This window comes from Spodoptera frugiperda, chromosome 15 (genome assembly GCF_023101765.2).
Source record: "Spodoptera frugiperda isolate SF20-4 chromosome 15, AGI-APGP_CSIRO_Sfru_2.0, whole genome shotgun sequence".
NCBI lineage: Eukaryota > Metazoa > Arthropoda > Insecta > Lepidoptera > Noctuidae > Spodoptera > Spodoptera frugiperda.
In genome coordinates this window covers 4,172,867-4,193,725 of record NC_064226.1, presented here as the reverse complement: position 1 = coordinate 4,193,725, position 20,859 = coordinate 4,172,867, and the positions used below count along the sequence as shown (strand labels likewise).

Below are 20,859 nucleotides of genomic sequence, written 5' to 3'. Positions count from 1 at the left end.
CCTTACCTACCTAATTAAATTACCCTGCTTCATGTCTGTTAATAAAACTATGAATACTTGATTAAAATCTTAAGTAAGGAAAATAAAAAGCGAGACACCTCGGACATTTCCATTTGTTGGAAGTGTCATAATCGTAAACAAGTTTAAATATTGTGACCGGTTCCGTGATCATAGCACCGGGGTCCTTACCACGGTTATAACGGGCAAGTTATTAACACTACACATTATCATAAAATAATAACGTCCTATCTAAACACAGAGTAGAGTACGCAGGTACACGTACAATACATGTAAATGAGTTTCCAAAACAAGCCTATAAGAGATTAAATTAATAATTTTAACGCTTTTAATGGGTATTTGTTTATTCGTGCTGCGATAAAGACGATTAACTGCTAACGAGTGACAATAAAGAACGATATAATTTGCATACGCACCGCGTGCGACGATTCACCGCGACAAATCGCTGCGACATGCGCAGACGCTGGAGTTTTATCGCACTCTTGTTTACGACATTACCCACACACACCTTATAATGCAATACTTTTTTATTTAAGTAATTGGATGTTTAAATCTGTGGTGTTTTTTATTGATTTAAAGAATTAACAAGTTGGACTGGATACTGCGACGATATTAAAAGATAAAAATAAAACGATAAAGATCAAAACGTTGCGACAACGTTTTATGTAAATAAAACATCTCTGACATTTGAAATTCATAAATATTCCGAATATTATACGGATGATCGAAACGATCTTAATAATACAGCTATGGTGCTACATTAATAATGCATAATATTTATACGGTGATAAATTATTTCAACATTAACACAATTATTACAAAATCGAATCGTTTCGTGTTAAAATAAAAAGGTTGAAGAACTTTCCAATAGAACAGGAACATCTAATTTATTTTAACAAATTCAACAACCGGTGTTTCTTACTTATCTAGACGAGATATCACACAAGTTAAGGCCATACTTGAGCGAAGATTTTAACTTTAATAGATTGTTTCCACGAAATCGTAGTTAGAGCTGGCATCTACGGAGTACGACAGACCAAACTTATCTCCGACTTTAACGAAAAGTTATAAAAAATAAATACTTATGACATAAAGCTGTTCTGTTACATTCCCACATAGGTAATAAGCAGCGAGAGCTACCGTGTGCGGTGCCTTTGAAGCGGCGGCGAAGGAAAGACCTACTTGATACGACAAATAACTACAGATAACCGGCACCCGTCTACTGGCGCCCGCTTTTTTCTGCTTATTCAAACTAATTCCCAACACGATAACGGCGCTTTTTAGTCTCTTGCGGATTCCTACATTCCTAGCCGAGACACCGAAATTTTAATAAGAAAAAATAAGTTGAATACCAACAAAATGGCTCGCGTATCGCGTGCTCCTCACTATTGACGCATTCTACACTCGCAGTTCGCACCTCCGAATAAAGCCTTCATTACAGTCGTACAAAAACCCATTTGTGAAGAATAAAATAGAAAGACGCACAATGGCCGCTCTGATATTTCGTATAGAAAGTTCCCCTTCGAGGAATGGATGGATGTAAAGATTTTAGGGCACAACAGAAGCTTTATTGTGGAATTATGCGGACGAGGCGTGCAAGAAAATAAAACAAAGTGCAAAGGTGTCGATGGAAATATAAAGGTGAGAATAGGGACGTGCAAATGTGGATTTAACTGCAAAATGTAGATAAAACATCCGTTAATACGAATTTTTATTGGATCCGACGACTGCAGATCATTATCTGTACAATTTAGTACCTAACATAAAATTGAAAAACTAATAATCTTCAATGAAGAAAATAGCGTTAATAAAATTTAACACCATGAGCCTTTTATTTCTAAAATAATCGTAAACTATAAATCACCAAAACTAGTTTCGGTCAACATTTTAATACATACTTTACATTTAATTTATTAGTGAATCATCGCTGTAATCCCTAACCATATTTAATTAATTTGTCGATATTTTTTAGGACAGCCCAACACTATTAAGTTGTGCGTTTATAAAATGCACTTCAGTTAGCGGTGGCGAGGGGCATGTTTCATAGACGGGGAAAAATGTCGTCGTTTATTATTTCTCCCACACATTTGCATTATGAAGTACATTTTGTACGACAGAGGGTACATACAAACAGCCGGAAAACCGCTAAATAAATAACTGTTTAACTTTTTACTACATTACCACATCCCATAACGACGTGTGATAATAGACGCCGTAAAACAGTAATGTGCTAAGAATAGATAGTGTAGACGTAAAATTAAAAACATTTTAGGTGCAGGTTGTAACAGAGGTAATTTCATAGATGGCTTCAACGCTAATGGTGTGAAGTATCGTGTGCATGGTATGGCTATCAGCAGCTGCTTTTCTATCGTCTCGTTTGAACTTTTTAATGCCACCGTTTGCATAGTAAGCTACTAGGTGTGTGCATCTACATTACACAAACTTATTTCGAGATCGTTCCCCTGCAGCATTGACATTTTTGTGAGGTGACATTTAATTATTCCCGCGTCCAATACCCGATTTCCATTACTCAGGGCCGGGACGCGCTGCGCTAGACAGAATTAGCTGAATATAAATCTGCGACACGAGCACACGACACGAACCAAATTTGTCGCTTTAATTGTAAACAGCTATAAAATATGGGATCGCAATGTGCTCGAGATAGTCGATTTGCTCGTAAAAGACGCTCGTAATCGGTTATTTATCGATACTATATCGATGTTCGTAAAAAGAAAACACATTCTACACACATCCTGACACCGATTGTAAATGTTACGAAGAATTTTACGTTACGGCAACAATAAATTCTGACGTTCTCCGAAATCGAATGGCCAATGGCCATAACACTCGAGAAAATTTAATAACATTGGTCTCCCAATGCAAACAAATAAAAATAAATAAAAGTAAGTATGAAAAAATATTATGTGTCCAATTAAAATTTATGCACATTCGGCATTGTTCAGGCCAATTAAAAACTAAATTGGCTTCATTACCTACCATTTGGGACTTTGGGCACAGCTTTGGGAGCGTACAATTTTTCACATAACACAAACTATAATTGGAATGGGTATTGCATTACATTACATGCCAATTGGACCGTAGATAATTACGTAATAGTATTTGAGGAAAAAATCAGACAGAAGTGTAGTCAGGTGTAAAACTTTGAGGTTTTCGGAGTCAGTGTGCCGGAAGCGAGGTGGGGTAATGTGATCCCTCATTGTTCGTCTGCGTGGCCATTGTGCCTAACAAGATTTGGTCGATCGTCTTGTGATCAAGGCTGATCTGCGACACAAAAGCCTTGTGAAATTAACGTCTGTAAGAATGAACCTGAGGCGCGAGGAGCCAACTTTATTTTCATGGATCTCCGTGGGTAAAAAAGTTCCGTAATCCTTTTAGCTGTGGCATAAATACGGAAACAAAGCGTTGTTTTTTTACTCTTTGTAACTATTCTAGGGATGGCGCAAAGTTTTAATGGTAAATCTTTGCAATGTTTAGTAAACCTGTACACATATTATATTATGTAGTTAGAGATTTATCTACACCTATTTTCATTATGAATTAAAGCTAAGCACCGTAAATACTACATTCAGAAAATATGCACATTTCTACGTAAAAATATTGCCACGAGGGAAATAATAAAGTGAGCTGAGAGTTTTCCTCAATAAAATCAAGGTGAAGGCTCCTAGGGAGAGCCGGGAGATGGGCACCATCTTGGATAAGATAATGTGTGCAATAATCACCACCATCCCTCACCGCGCCGCGCTGTTACATGTTCCATTTACCCCGGACCTCCCCATCCCATTTAATTACACAGCAAAGCGACAACACGTGCATTCATTAAAGAAATTTATTGAATTAATTAGAATTAGAACAGGCACACATTACAATTGTTACTAATTAAGCTAGCAACACATTAGATAGAAAACATTTGCAAACTTCATGAAAAACTCTTTCATATTTTTGTATTACAATCGTTAAACATTTTATCATCAGATCAGCAAATTACGCAAACAAATGTTAAAAAAAAGTATTTATAATGAATTAATTCGAATGGAAACGAGCAATTAATTGAGGTATAATCACCAATAAGTGTGATATGCATGCCATCGCCCATATCAAGCAAATTAGCCGTGGTTTTTCTTTTATCTCAAACGAGTTCCGACGACTGGGAACATTGCGAGTATCGCTGTCCATCGCTGCTTATACCTGAGGCTGATGTTTAAATTAGCGAAAGCAACAAGCAATACTCGAACGTACGATTGAATATTCGAAACGTTAAAAATATCCCGCAGCGCATTGGCGCGTTGATTGATGCGTCTTTTTGCCCGCGTGCCCCTCAGACGTAATCCCGACGAATTAGTTTGACAGACGGAATCTTTTCCTGATTTTTTGTCTGTGGAATACCACATGTTTATTGAAATCCCGCCCTTAATGATGTGCAGCGATACGGAAACAGCATCGATTATTTACAGTTTTGTTTAATTAGCTATAAGTTATTTTATATTTACATGCGGGCAACTGTGTATTGTGCTTACTTGAGGAGCAATTATCAAGCGTGCGTCTGTTAACGATATAATAAATAAGAGCTTGTAATAATATAAACAGTGTTTGTTTACGATCAGTGAGGCGATGTGTTGGGACTCGGGAGAACAGATCTACGAGTGTAGTAGAGACCACCTGACGCTGAATTATCGCGAATACGTAAACATTATCATTACATTGCTCCAAGTACCGCGTTGTGTAGGAACATCAAAACAACTCGTGTATGTGTCTTGAGTTATGTATGTAGAACACAACACGAAGATACTGTAGGGTTAGGGTTACCCAACCAAATTTTTTAACAGCAATAATTTTAATTCAAATAACAAATACACTGTAAGCCGTATGTTGTAGTTATTAAGAAAGTAATTTGCCTGTACATAATCTAACATAACGTTTGTAATAGTTTACCATTTCAGTGACAAACAACCCTAGAGAATTCGACAAAAGCTACGTCGACAGAAGTGTGGGAAATTTATGACATCACCGTGCGCCAAACTTCAGAGGAAATTAAGTTCAACTTAGTTACGAGCTGCATGCTGTGCTCTCATGTCATAATTATTTCAGCAGTAGTTGCGTCTGAAAACTATAATTAACTAGATGTGATAATTTATTACATTTCAAAGCAATGAGGAGTACTTATTTAGTGAGATATCAAACACCTGCATAGAACTGCAACTACCTATGTACAAAGATCAAGTTACCAGTTACAGCAAGCGATAAGTGGATTCACGTTTCAATCTTGTTTGTCAGAATATTTGTTTCTGTTAAGACGAAGCTAATCTCGGTGTAGTTACGAGAAGTGGAGTGTAGACCACGCGAAGTCGTGACCACGTAACGCGACCACACTTCGTGTTCGCCCGCGGACCACAAAAACCGCAACTAGAACTTAGCACCGCTATCGCTTCGGGAAACAGCCTAATAGCAACGCTGAAAGATAAAATTGCCTGTCTCGGGAGCTTTAAACGAAACATGAAACTTATACAAAAAGTCACCCATTTCACTCGACAGCCCAAGGCAGCGCGATGTGACAAACAGCACCACGTAAACTAGAAAAAACTGAGCACGAACATGGTCGTGACGTGTTTGTAAATGTTGCCAGATTATAAGCAACCCCTGCGCATGAATTTGTGTCTTGTATCATTTATATTCCAATTACAGAGTCCGACCACGTGCACGTACTGTATACACGACAACGAATTTCTCGGGTTATCTATTAGATTACCACAATCCTTCCGTAGAGGTTATCGCACGGTAGCCCGGCTGTAAAAATCGATGCCTTATCGGCTGATATGATTTATTTTTGACTTATCATACAAACGTCGATAAGGAATTGGTGTCCAAATATCCGTTCGCTACTGGAGTTCTCATTTATATTTGGGAAAATAACTCGCATCGTCAGATGTGCAAACAAACAGCTGTCCTCACGAGGGTAGCCGTGTTCCTGAAAACTCCCATTAGTTTGTGTCAGGGCAATTCAAATAGAAACTGTGTGCGGAGTGGAGGTGTCCAATAACAAAACATACGAACACGCTTGTCAAACAACGCTCACCAAATATTATCCGACCGCCACACTGTATTATGTCGTGGATTTGTACTAACACAGGCAATGTACGGGACAGAAGCACGACGCGGCGGTTGTTTGCATTGGAACTTAGAAAGGTTATAACGCTCGCCACGAGGAAAATGTTACACGGAATGAGCAAATACTTTTTTGACATTTTGACACACCAACTGCACGTCTGTTATTTGTGTAGGTACGGAATGAAATGAAAAGAAGGAAAACAATACGGACGGGCAGTTTAAAAAATCGTCTGTTGAACGAAGGCTTGAAGAGAGCAGTTTGTGGAGTGCACTCGACGAGGGCTCTCCAAACGAGCGTCGACGCCAGCCAGCGTGCTTAACCTGCCCTGTTTACACCCGACGAACACCTACGTATCGTATCATATACACTTGTAAACCTTAAGCACGGAGTTACATTACAGTATAAGGGCGTCAGAGAATAAAATACACCCGAGACCATTAAAACACGTATTCGAACGCCGGTTTCCATCAAATAAATTAAACTTTTTAAAGTCAATCGAAAAGAAATATACGATCTGGCATTATCGAGTTGGCAACCGTTCAGAAAATAATTTGATCCATCGCCGAAGCCGGCAGTCGTTATGGAAATCATAAAATTTTAAACATCGCCCGTAAAGTAAACAATGGGCAAAAAGAGCAAAATTAATAAACGGTGGGTGTAAGCGAGACCTGCCCTCCGGTGCCCTGGCGTGCTCTCGCGTTATTTCTCATCTCAACTCTTATAAAATAAAAGTTAAAGCACCAAAAGCATGAAGCGGGTGGTTACCGCGTGAATTGTGCCGGAATCTCGACTTCGCAGAGAATCGTGAACTCGCTTGCAAAGTGAAGACGTTTGTAGAACTTTTATTCTTACGCTCGTGCACTTGCAGAGAACTTTAATAAAAAATAACTACAGTAGGTTCTTAAATCATAGGAATCTGAAAAATGTGTCTGATAAACGACAAGTTTTTATATTATAACAAGTAATTATAGATTGGACGACTATGTGGTTTCACAAAAAACGTACATATGGCTGTCTCTTCTGTAGGTAACTATGACGAAGCACAAATGCGAGCAGCAAGTGTATAGGATGAGGTTATTTAGCTATTTAATTACACGGCTTTACACGCCTTCCGTCACGGGACAGTTTCCGGGCAGGGCGACAATGCTCACGGCTGCGATCACAAATTGGATGCGCCCCTCACTAACTAGCCGTGTTCGATGCCCAACAGACCAGAACCAGATTGGGCAATCAACACTAACTACAAATGATGGGTTTTATATCACTCCAGCATGGCATTACGAGCGACGCGCTTGAATATTAACCAGCAAGATAACCAACAGAAATTATCCAGACGTGTAACGTAAGTAGCCAGTTAAATTCAAATGTGAGAATGTTTCATTAAATATGCGTGTGATTCGAATCGAATAACAAACAAAACATATTCAATTAATTTCCCAGCCATCGCCGCAGGATAACATCTGTTTTGAATACAAAATACAGCAACACGTACCGTCGTCCCTTGTTCAAACCCCAATAAAAATGAGACCCACACAACTGACTTTAACAAAAAAACAATACATAAAAAACGCCTACACGTTGCGTACATCTCAAATTTTGATCTAACGACCCTGAAGGATCCATTATTAATAATAAATCGATGTCTAAATAAAACATACGGGCAACATAAAATATTAAATAAAATAAAAACGGAGGATAAGATTTTCCAATACGAGACATTTATTAACACGAACGCGCAGTGGATCGAGATAAAACAAACATGGCGGGCGGCGCACGCGCATATAAACATGGAGTTTATCGTGGGAGGCTGTCACAACACGCGCCCATTGGGCACCGTTGACGCACCGGTGAAAGCTAAGAAGAGACACCCTACGAAATAAGATGAGATGATGTTATCTCACACTTACATTTCAAGCCTACGCATCGCCTACCTCATCATTTTAGTGGACACAACTTCGGATTCCAATATTCCGATAATCATTTACACACAAGATAGTTATCACTTCAAATATTTTACACAGTTTTTAAATACCTTTAACCGAGGTTGCCAGTAAACTACGAATGGTGTTTAACCATTGCTACAAAATTGGATTAAAGAACTCACAAAGTTTCTATCATTTTGAAATGCATACTGAAATAAATATTCCTAATCTACGAAGGCATACATACACCTATGTGTCGCAACAGCCACAATTTACGTACACACAGATTGTATAGATAAATAAACTACATTACCAGCTATCTCCGTTAGAGGAAAACCAATTAACTTCATAAATAACCTATTCAAACGTAACGAGGTTCTAACAGAGCGAAAAAGCGGCGCGGACGCGTTTATCAACAAAACAAAACAACAAAGAAACGAGTCGTGATCTCCATCACAGATCCATCATCGAGTGCCGGCTGCTAAGATGGATCGCCCGTATTATACCAACAAGCACCTCCGGATAACCAACCGAGTTTCAATTGCCAACAATCTGTACAAGTCATAGAGATTTTCCTTGAAGAAATGAATAACAAGAATCAGTTATGTCTAGAAATGGCAGTAATAACAACGTCCCACGATTTGTATCTGTGATGCCAAGTGATTTACGTTTGACGCATATAGATTGCTGGGATATCCGCAACAATGAACCCTTGTAGGCGCAGCTGCTCTTCCTGCAAAACGTTTGCCTTCATTAAAAAAATAATATTCTACATCAAAAGACTTTTTGGTAGTCAGTATTCTAATGAAGAGTTCTAATTAAGAATTATGAATGAGTTAATTGATATTATGACTTGGGAACGTCAAGGGGAATCCACCCGTTGCGGGAGATACTACCCACTATAACTTTATAATAACAGCATGCGGAGTCTATAAATCAGAATTAAGGACGATAACCAAGAGAGCTTCATTTTTCGGCGTCGTTTATAGTCGACTTAAAAACAAACAGGGTCTCGCCACGCCTCCCGTTCTTTTTTCAAAGCCTTCGGGCGAGTCCGAGTAATACGAGTACTCTAACCGTTTGCTACCCATTACAATTAGATGGACCTCTTTTAAAACTTGCTACCGGTTCTACCGCAATCGTCTAGCGACACGACGCATTATCTTTTAACAAATTTAAAGTACCTGAGTCACGAAAATGTCGGGACAAAAAGAAATAAAAATTGCGTACCAGACCGCGCAAGCATGCGAACTACGATCAGTTAAACGGTAGCGTTTTAAAAATAAGAACGTGAAAAACGAATTACAAACGAAAATAAAAACCAACCCCGGGCCGGGTTCGGTTGAACAAAATAAAAAAATAATGCAGTAGATTTTTAAATGATCAGGAAAAGTAGAGGTCGCGGCAATCGAATTGGACAAAAGAAAGAATGAAATCGAGTCGTTAATGAGGGAACATGTAGGACGAGGCAATCTGAACAGTCTCCCGTGAATTATCTGATGTTCTAAACTAGAACGAGCGGGTATAATGGTAACCGCCGACCCTAACAACCCAAACAAAACCGCACATTTTGATTACAGTACCCTTGGGTGAGCGTGGAGAGGTATTAGCATACTAGTCAATATTAATCTTTCGCACGAGTCCACGGCTGAGCTGGTAAATAAAAAACATGCAGTAAAAGACTAAAGTAAACATTTCCATTCGGAATATTCTCGTAAAGATTTCCGAGTCGGAATTGAATTTGCATTTGCAAAAAGAGTATGCGAGGCTTGGTGCGCCCACACCTCGCTCACATTAGCTCGCGCACTTGCATTCCTCTTTATAACCCACACGACACGTCCCAGCGTCGACCGACACGAGAACTTTTTCTTCACAAAAGGTTATTTCTTTTCATAATTTATACATAACGTATAAATTTGGTATTAAACGCAGCTGTGACGGTAAATCCATATTGACTTTTATAGCACTTTATTTGCATGGGTTTTATATCTTTTTTTTTTGTCCAGGTAGAAACGTGACCGTAGAACGGAGTCGACCATTTCCCCGATCACGACCGGCGCGATGCAATCAGACAGTGGGACACTCGTACATGGTAATGTGGCCACAGCACACGAGATCGACGATATACTCGACAGACACAATTAACCTAGCAACCTCGCATACCTCGTTAACTTTAACAACAACCAACTCTAATCCTCGTTTTAGGTGATTAAAGATTAGAGTTCCAGTTTTTACACGACCATTAGATTGTCAACTCGCTACTGGTGAAAAACTTTGCCAATGATTTGCAGTTTTCGCTTCATCTAAAACTAAGGTATGAGTCACTTATTTTGTCTAAACTCATTATCCAATGAAACTGATTAATTTACCGTGAAACTCAATAAACACACTAACACCAACTTAACTCAATCCGACAAAATTGATGGATGAGGCGAGGAAATGACGAACGGTGGTACTGCAGCCATCTTTTAAAAATCCACATGCGGCCATAACGAGTAGAGTTACGAGCGGTTAAATAAACGCAGTCTCCCATTACTGCCATTAATACGTACGATTGCCTCGAACCAACTGAGCCAGAAATAAAGTTTAACCCGAACGTGAACGTAATCGTATTGAGCGACATTACGAATTAAGGAAATGAGTTTTACGAACGTTCCGCTATAAAATAAAATACGATAAATAAATCCAAATGTTTATTTTGTATTCCAGCGAGACTTTCTTGAATATCAATTGGACAATATTGTCACTAAATTGTGGGAACACGAAAACCACATTGATGTTAATGTAACTCTCCACTCAGTCATACGAAGGCATTTGTTTCTTTCCCACCATTGGTTCAAATTGAATTTAATCGTAGTTCGGTTACGACCACCTTAACGTGTAATAACGACCTCTAGTAACCAAATATTAGTCCACGCGCACCTCCGAACGGATTCAACTAATATTTGTTCTCTGCAACTGCTTCCCAAAAGTGTATTTTCTTATTCAACAACTTCTACCGTTCAACGCCCGCGAGGATGTCACGATGTTTAACTAACCTGCCTTTACAAAGCAAACACTAACTTCTCATGAAGAAAGCATCGGGTTAGCTGACTATTATTAATCAAGATGTATTTTGACTGCAATAGTAGTATTGTAATGTGTTGCCTAAAATAAAAATAAAACATCTGGTGAAAAATGTCGAGTCACGTCGCGTCGCCGTATCGGTTTATCGAACCCCATGATATTTATTTACTTTCTTAATAAAATAAACATCGGACACAATAACCAGTTTGGTTGTCTAATGTAAACAAAACTAGCGGACAATAACCCAGGCTCCGTCCCCAAGGACCACATTGACAAATTTGTATTTTTTATTAGAAATCTCTAGACGTTGGCGTTGTCTAGTCGAGTATAGGAACTCGCATCTCACAATAACCCTTATTCGAAGTCAAATGTAAATTTTGGGGCATGCGGGTCCTCGCAGCGGGCCCTGCACCGCGGGAGGCCAGGGCCAACAGAAACACCATGACTCGACCCATCTCTACGCCATGCTGCGAAACATACGAATTCACTTCGAGACATGTTAAGATTTACTGTCCAAATCAATCTATGTCATAGTTTTGGTTTCTTGGAGATCTGTCTAAACAAACTGAAGGTCCAAACAAACGACATATGAAGGCCCTCACAGTGATGCAAAGATAACGTTAGATGCGATTTCACGCTGCGTTTTACTCCTTTGGAATTATTTTTGGGTGGTCGCTTGTGATAAAACACATGTCATTTGGGCAAAGTAAATAAATTGTCACAATGTCTTAATAAGAATAATAAGAACGCAAGGAAATGTCTTTCCTGGCACAGACAACCAAAAACATATTCAAATAATAAACTTGAGTTTTCATTGGAATACATAAATCCAGGGACACTTGGGTTCTCCATCAACAATAAAAGGTAAGTGTGCATTCGTACAATCCTACGACAGACGCCTATAAAATGTTATTATTTAGGAGCTCATAACTGGAAAGATTTACTGATCATAAAATAAGGTGAGGTGACCGCATACCCACACGAATAGTTTCCATTATTCATTGTTGATCCTAGAGGATCTCAAGTGGTAGTGTGCCGTTGACCAAGTCTTCATTTAGAGACGCATGATGGATACGTTCGAGTGGCAGCCATATCCGGCGCAAGCAAATTTAACTCCGAATAGCCTTGTTTATTCAGGGGTGCAGTGAACCATTAAAGCTCAGTTGAGTCGTAACTACGTCGACCGCGTTAAATTCTTCAATACTATCATAATGCTCAAGTTTAATTGCTTTCTTACGAACCCATAAAAATCCAAAGTGGCTGCAGTTCAATATTTACGAGGCCGGTTTAAATTATAACCGTAACGTTATTAAATCGAAACAATTACCGCGTTAGAGGAGAGAACTTGCATTTTCTAACCATTTGAAGGTAAAATATAAATCCAATAAATATTGTCACAAGCCTTTATAAATGTCAAAACATTAAAAGCTTTATTGATACGCATGAAAATATACACAATAGATTTCGTGGCAAAAAATTAAATACCATCGCGACCCCATTGATTAATTTGTTTCGCCATTAGAATTCTCTTCACGGCAACAAAAATGTCCCGGTGGAGAGCATCGCAGCCGAATTTTAGGGCATTATTTATGGTGTGCCATTCTCTTCAAAGGACTGTATGATTTACAGCCGGCCGTACAAAAGCCACTGCCTTATTATGACGTGCTGGCCCGTGCATTGTGGCAGCATATTTATTCGTCCGATTGTGCACGATGTTTGTTTATTTTCGGTCCTTCTCCGTAAATACAGTATTGTCACAAAACTACGACACAATTGAGTGGGACCATATTTCACGGTCCCTAATTATAACAATGTAAATTGAAAAAATGTTTTGCCAACAAAGTACATTACGAAACTTGTGTGACCATTTTGTTTCGTGATTCTAAGTAAAACAGTAGATGGTGTTGATGAAAAAACAAGTTAAGAGAAATTAGAGAGGCAAACAAAATGAGTGGATAAGTACTAGCGATCCGTTAAAGTAGTTAGAGTTATCTTGTGTTAACTGGGAAAAGAATGAAGTTCTATAATGATAGTATAGAGGTATCGTGTTCAGAAGTTATTAGCACCACGAGCAAGCTAAGCGTGAGTGTACACACAGACAGAAATTGGGAGAGTCAGGTACGCTCCGTGCTGACGCCAGCCGTGTTTGCGTCCGTGCGCCCACCGGAACGTGTGTGGTCCCCAACTATTCTATATTATAAATAACCAACAGCCAAAACAGGAGTATTTATTTACATAATAATACTCTCGCAATGTTTTATCGGGGCACGTCGAACATAAAACCTCTCCTTAGGTAGCTTCAGTCGTACATAGTTTACAATGTGTGAACTGTAAACGTGTTAAGTGTTAATGTGTCTCGCACTGTCTCTAAAGTGCATTAAACCATTTAGATAATGTGTCGGAGGCGCGAAAGCTCCGCAAATATTCAAAACATTACGAAGCTTTTAGTAGCAATGAGTCTATGGAATAAAGAACATTTATCCTTTGATTCGTCAAATAATGTACGCAGAGACGCAGACTAACAACACGCGGTATTATTATATTACGTACATTTATTTGCACATTTCCCACCAAAGCAAAGCGCGGTCGCGTGCTCCACCCGGCCGCCTATTCAATTACACCGCATAGCCAACAAAATTGTCATAGCATTATCTCTAATGGCATATTTTTGAGCTCCCGCAAACACAAAGGAAATATAAAATACTGGTCGTGTGCCATCACTACGGGAGTTCTAATATTGTTCTCGACGCGTCATAGTCGCGCTGCGAGATACTTCCTTCGTGGGCTATTACAGCAGTCATTAACTATGGACGTGGGATTATGGGTCAACGCCGGTAATCCTCGGCCCCAAAACAAACACACACATCTCATCTTTAATAGCCAAACAAAAACAAAAATGAGCCGTAATGTCATTAGCTAAAACGTTAACGAGTGTCCATGTCGAGTCGGCTGCTATTTCGGTTTGGCCACATTCCACACGCTCATATATCATCTATCATGGTCGGAGAACTGTCGGGTTTTAAACTGAGCTTAAACTTGGTTCGAGGCTTACTCGTCAGCGGTGGCAGTTGATAGACGCGTCGTGACGGCCCGTCGACGTTCGCTCACCAGTCGAAGGGACGCACAACATCTGTCTGACCTCTCTCTATCTTCGCACATTGCTACATGCGCTACTGTTTGTGCAATACTCGCAGGAATTGTGCAGTTGTGCTAGTTTTGCTCTAATATTAACGTCATCGCATAACGGAAGCATCTCGCCCGCCGGCCGATGCACCTCATTTTGCAAGTGACACATTTTCCAGGCGCATACCTATTGTTCTAGTCGCATTACAGAAGTTAGCACTAATGGATATTTACGTAATTAAAATAATACGAACCAACGATTTCTTTAAAATTCTAAATTGAGCGAGAATCAAGCAACTAATGAAAACGAAATATTTTTCTATGACAGTGTTTAATGAAGTCAGTCAGAGACTTGAGTCAACTATAAGCATAATACATTATCTAAACATACAAATTACCTAACAGATTTAGAGGGTCACACAAAAAGCGACATGGACATATGCGCTGGCGCAGCATCGCTGATCGATCGAAGCTTTTTGTCGCGTTGACATCTCCATCCATTCGGGCAAATTGTCGAGTCGGCACAAAACCCGAGGTGTGATTGAGAGGTCGACCCTCGCCGACGCCCGAAACCATTATTTTGAATATGTTCAACTATCGATCACGTGGAGAAAAGTAATTTTAGAACGTTGATCTTTCCACGTGATAGTACAGCGACCGGCGTACCGATTTTTCATTGTCAGTTCGACAGATGAACGAGCTTTCTACACGTACTTAGTTTTGAATGCATGTGAGAGGTCAACAAAATATAATAATAACAGAACAAGTAGGTACATTGAGAGCTGTTGTTGTTTGTGCGAAAATATGATAAACCTAAATAAAATGGTACATTAATCTTTACGTGAAAACATTGGGAACAATGAATGCATAGTTATTTCCCGTTTTATTATACCCAATTGACTAAGCGCCAGTCAGCGGTGCAGTGTACAAATTAGCCGTAGCTCCTCGCGGCATTTCATTACCCGCTGTTTCGCGATCGCGACTCGCGTTATTTATAAAAGATCTATTTATTCAGCTGTCGGCTGACCTGGATACATTGCCAACTTGTCACTATTGACTGTAAACCATCTCACGGTTTACTTTCTCTGTGTTTTGGTATTTGGAGTGTGCATAATTCTATTGTATTTTATGATGGTCAACCAAAAAGAACGAGTCAGTTACTAGTTATACAAATACGTGTTCATCAATTAAATATTTCAGTAAAATTAACACGTTAACCGCCACGTCAGTCACTGATGACTGACGCTTAGCGGAGGATTTGCCTTTAACAGTTTTCTTTCGGCAATTAAAGGCCTAAATTATAATTCACCATATGTAAAACTAAAAGCACTAGTTCACCTATAAGGAACAGAATGTCGCTCAAGCCATTTCCTCGTTATTTCATCGACAGCATCATAAAGATAGGTAGGATATGTAGCGTATCTGCATAACGAGATGTGTTGCACCTTGTAAATACTTGGTAAGTAAAGTAAAAACTTGCAACACTATGGTTCAAGGAATGGCGGGAACGAGAACTGTAGCTGGCCATAAAGTTTCAATAGTTACCATAGACAGCGGTGATGGCGGGAACGCGGCTGAACACCGCACGTGCACGGTGCACCGATTGCATTGTTTAGTTAGCATCGTTTAATGGACACTGCGTAATGGTCTATTAAATGGTGCTCGTATGTTCCGATTGTGCTATCACGGATTGTTTTGTGATTAGCCTTAGATAGAACTAAATGTTTTTTGTTATGTAAATACAGGGTGAATCTGGGACAGATTGAACTAAACAAATAATAGCTGCGTGATTCACGAAATAATTATGCTTGCCATGTTTTCTTTTTCTCACAAAATAAAATGTGAATTCTTTATTGATTGACTTTAATTTAACCTGAATTATATAAAATTATTATAATAGTAACCAACTATAGGAGTAAAATTGTTTAAGATTCTACAGAAAAAAGAGCAGTGATAAAATTTTATTGTTGTAGTTACTTATGTTATTTTTTTCTAACCACTGCACTGGAGTGCAAAAAAGCAGGTAAAATGATATACAAAGATGGATCTTCTGAACTAAAATCGATCATCCTCGTCACAGGTTTACTCTTGATTGATTGATATTACATGGCTCAAATACCTTAATCGTTTCATTTCACTTAAAGAGAAAAGACAAGAGACGTTGAAACAAACAAACCATTACGATGCAGTTACATTAGAATTTCAGATCCCTTAAGCTAATGAATGCTAAAACAACATGCATTTAATAACAACGACAATGACTAATCATTAAAATTGCATGAGGTGTCGACGACAATGGATCGTAGAGCTTAAGCGATTAAAGCTAAGCCGACGTCAAACGTAATTGAAAATAACGAGATGCATATTCATGCAATGTACATAGTACATAGGTAGTAAGTAATCCGTCTGTCTGTCTCTCGCTCGCTGCATGTGCGCCTAATTCTATTTCTGCTATCCAGTCTCTGTCGACAGGGGTTTCATAATTGCTTTTAAATTAACCTCCCATTCGACAACCAACATTTATGCATTCACAGATAAATCATGCGGTTTTATCTGTGACGTTCGTACGTGACATGAAATTACTCGATAGAAGCAGCCCATGCTAATTTCCTGATTAGCATTTACCACACTTCCATGCGCTAAAAGGTAACTACGCGAATTTAATTTCCTTTTACATAATATCAATTACGTTTTTAATTAATCTCTCTCATTCTGATCACGTAAGCTTACCGTGTTTTGTCTAAGCCGCACCTGCCCGCGGGACACATCAACACCCCCACAGATTAAAAACTGCTACCCAACCGCCCATGAAATTAAATTTATTTAGGGCCCACTCCATATCATCCCGCGTGTCAACTGTATTTACATAAAGAATAGTTTCGAGAAGGACGTGAGCCCATATTTATATTGCGCCGTCGCTGGCTGTTTATTGAAATATTTCATTGTTAATTCTCTAAACGACATCTTCGTTTTGGGGGACGAGATCCGAATGGCGCGGGCTGAATGCAGCATTAATAGTATTTATTAAAATAACAATGTCTATTCCGGACTGTTTTTATTTGTTCTGTTGTCGTATCTACATATACCTGAATGGTGAAAGAAAATGTTATCTAAGATGATGGCCGGATGGGAAGCATAAGCTTGGGACTGCTGCGATTTACACGTAGGCAGAAGAAAGGTCGTATTATCGATAATATTAGTATAGGTCTAAAAATCGAGGGTCTTTTAAGAGATAAGAAGAGCGGAAATGTAAAAAGACGTTTGAATTTGTATCCTTTAGCTTTAAAGTTTCAAAAATAAGTAGTAACTAGTTACTGGTGCGTTGCAATGAAATGATCGATGTAACTAGTCGTGTGATGAGGTTTAAGGTGTAGATGGAACCCTACACTGCACCTAAGTATCAAATTACGCAAGAATTTTTGTTGTGCCCACCACAGCTCTAGCCATGTAACCCGAGACGATGCTACAAGATATTTTTTCTCCGCCTTGTCGTCGGATGCAGGAATTTAATACTACGTAAGTACCTACACATTTTTCTAGTAAATCAATCAATGTATAAACAGCTAAGTTACAGCAATGCTAGAAGACTTGTTACGTGATGCAATTTAGCAAAAATCCTGTGGTTACAGAAATGATGATTGCCGTAGTAATAAGTCCAACTGTTCTGATTTATTTTCCTTTACTTTTATCATTATATCACCGCAAAATTGCTTTTGTTCTGTATTTTAAACCAAACTTTCGAATAAACCAGCCTTAGTTATAAGACTTATAAGTAACGAGTAGCGAGTTATCAGGCCCGCATCAAGCAAGGAGATATTATAGGTTTGCGCCCACGTTCCCGGTTGTGGCTGTTCCAGGAACAATACAAGGCAACTTTCTTTCAAAATAAAATAATGGTACAGTTTGGAAGCATTGTGCAATCCGCAAACAAAAAGCTGTTGTTTCAAGTATCTGCTCTAGTAATAATTTATGCTTTTTATCGCCCTTTTTTCAGTCACATGACTATAATACCTTTTGCTGACGGTCATAAAACCTAAGATAAAAGGTTGTATAACGCTGAGCGGACAAGACTTGGTTGTTTGTTGGTTCGTAAGTTCTACAGAATTCTGATGGACGATAACAGGTGACCATAAACTATTCTGTCGTTCAGTACCGCCTTGGCGCGCCAAAGGCGTTGGAGATTATCAAGTAGCTACGGATACTGCCATTATTACTAGATGTACCTAGTATTGTATACATCCTATTAAATCATTGATTTTAATTAACTGTTCGAGTCGCGATAGTTACTAAGTATTGAAATCAAACCTAAATAGACGACTAACTACTTTCTGAATAGGAAGTGTCGGAATATCAGTTTTCACATCTCGGGATGGGGTTACTTGTTACTCCAATCTTATAATTCCAATAAATTAAAAAAAATCAAAATCTACCAACGTTGTCTTGTTTTCTCCAATTCCAAACATTTTTAGGGTTAGGTTTATTGACTTACTCTACGGAATGACCATAAATTACTTGTAGGTACCATGTACCCGTAGCTGCGATCAAATAGCCCGATATAAGGCGTGTACTAACTAACTATGGAAGCTTTACCAGATAACGCGTTAAAGATACGTGATATGTTAATTTTTACGTTACAATCGTTGGCAATAAATTATGTTTCGTAAAACACAAGGGGAACAAGAAAAGTTCCAAATTATCTCCTATTATTTGTTCTTCGTAAGGAAATTTTAAATTCAAATAAGTTTATAATTACCTACTGTTTAGTTTCGAGAAAAATATTAAAACTATCGTCAAGTTAAGTGCCCTATTTATCACGTAAGGAGAGCGATGGACCCGTTTCGTCCTTAATATTGTTTATTATTATTCTAATTTTTAAACAAGAACAAAAGGCAGATGGTTCGTCGTTGACAAAGATGGATTGCAGTCTATGGCCGAGGCAGGTTCGTACAATAGGACGGGACAAAAACTCGCTCATTGTAAGGAGCGTCACATCTCTAAGCTTATTACCTGCTCGCACGGGCCCTTTCAAAAATGTCACTTCAGCTTACCTCGAAGTCACAATTGACGAGTCCACAGGTATTAGTTGTGACGTTTCTCTAATTAAAATCTGAGGATTAAAATCCTCGAAGTAGAACAATGTGCCTCTAGGATTAGAAATAATGTTTTTGCCGCCAATAGACGACAGTTAATGCTAACGAAGGTTCCGTTAGTTACTCTTTAAATTGTATTTACTGTTAATTCCTTATCCATGTCCGTTAGTCCAAAACAAAAGATTTTCATTCAGGGAACTACGATTGATCAATTTTATTAGTTAGTTAGCCATCGTTTCCTTGTAGAAAAAGGTTTGAATGCCTAGTTCGGATCATACAATAGTTTAGTGAGGTTTTAACGATTTATCAATCGAATCACGACAATCGAAAGTTTATTAATGTTTATTACAATACATTTACGACACTGCAACTTTTCATGTAAGAAAATTACCAATAACTAGAAATTAAATAGTATAAGTACCTATTTCTTAGTCATCATGTTTACTACAGTTGAGGCCGACAAATTACCAAAAGTTAGCAAAACACTGCATTTAGCCTGTGATTTAGCGGCCAGGTAGAAGGTGAAAAAAAAACAATACATTGACGTTATTAAAATTGTAACAGATGTTTTTTCATGTTGTGACAATGACAGACAGACATACAGAGCATAGGAACATGCATACATTTATCATTAACATATTAAAATAAGATTGGCACTGAGACCAATAGAATACCTAATGTAACACTATATTGAGCTAATAATTCATTTGAATCGGTGATCGGCGATATCCAGCTAATTTATCACAGATAGATAAATATAATACATAGGTACAACATAACCTTCACGCGATAACGAATTACCTATCGTTGGTAGCCAGTTTATTTTGATTTATGTTGTTCTAAAAGTAGTTTTATGGTTTGTTTTCGTTAATCTACCTAAACAAATTACGTTTACATGATCGTAGGTATCTATTTTAAAACGTGAACTATTTTAGTAGCGTGGCCCCGAGCGGCTTATCACTCCCGATTATCGATATCCGCGATACAACTTGCAACAATGTGCAGCTGATGATACATGGGGGCAATGTACAATGGAACTAAAGTTTTAAACTTACCCAATAACCTCCACACTTCGGCGCTACTCAGGTAAACATTGAGGTGTGCCAGGCACGCAGGCAATAGTAACACGAACACAAAACACCTCATATTGGCCCAGCTCTGACCACCACAAACGTCTCAAAGTACCAACTCCAAGTCCAGCACCACGTAAAGTTCACAAACACACATTTGTTTCACATTTTCATCCACCGTCCCAACAGAATCAACGATGCTGAGTTCTCGCCGATACAAGATTACACACTCGAATAAAACGTACAAATCCAACAGAAAAACGAAATAAACTCGCGAATTAACATGTAAATCTACGAAACTCTTTGATTTTATTCATGAATAGACGTTTTGATTTCTGTTTCTTATCAAAATCTGTTTATAAACATTGATATTATCAATGTTACTTTACGAAACAAAGCGACACTACCACCGCGCGCCACGGTTCCTGTCAAACTGGTTGTTTGTG

General features: G+C 38.6%; 1 protein-coding gene across 1 annotated transcript in view; it reads right to left on the bottom strand.

The window, feature by feature from the left end:
- The window catches only part of LOC118274001 (tyrosine-protein kinase Drl), a 28,958-nt gene extending 8,099 nt beyond the window's left edge, over positions 1-20,859 (bottom strand). Inside the window, exon 1 of the mRNA XM_035591317.2 lies at positions 20,399-20,859. Coding sequence (XP_035447210.1) covers positions 20,399-20,489 — 91 coding nt within the window. The 5' untranslated portion in view covers positions 20,490-20,859. The remainder of the gene's footprint in view (positions 1-20,398) is intronic.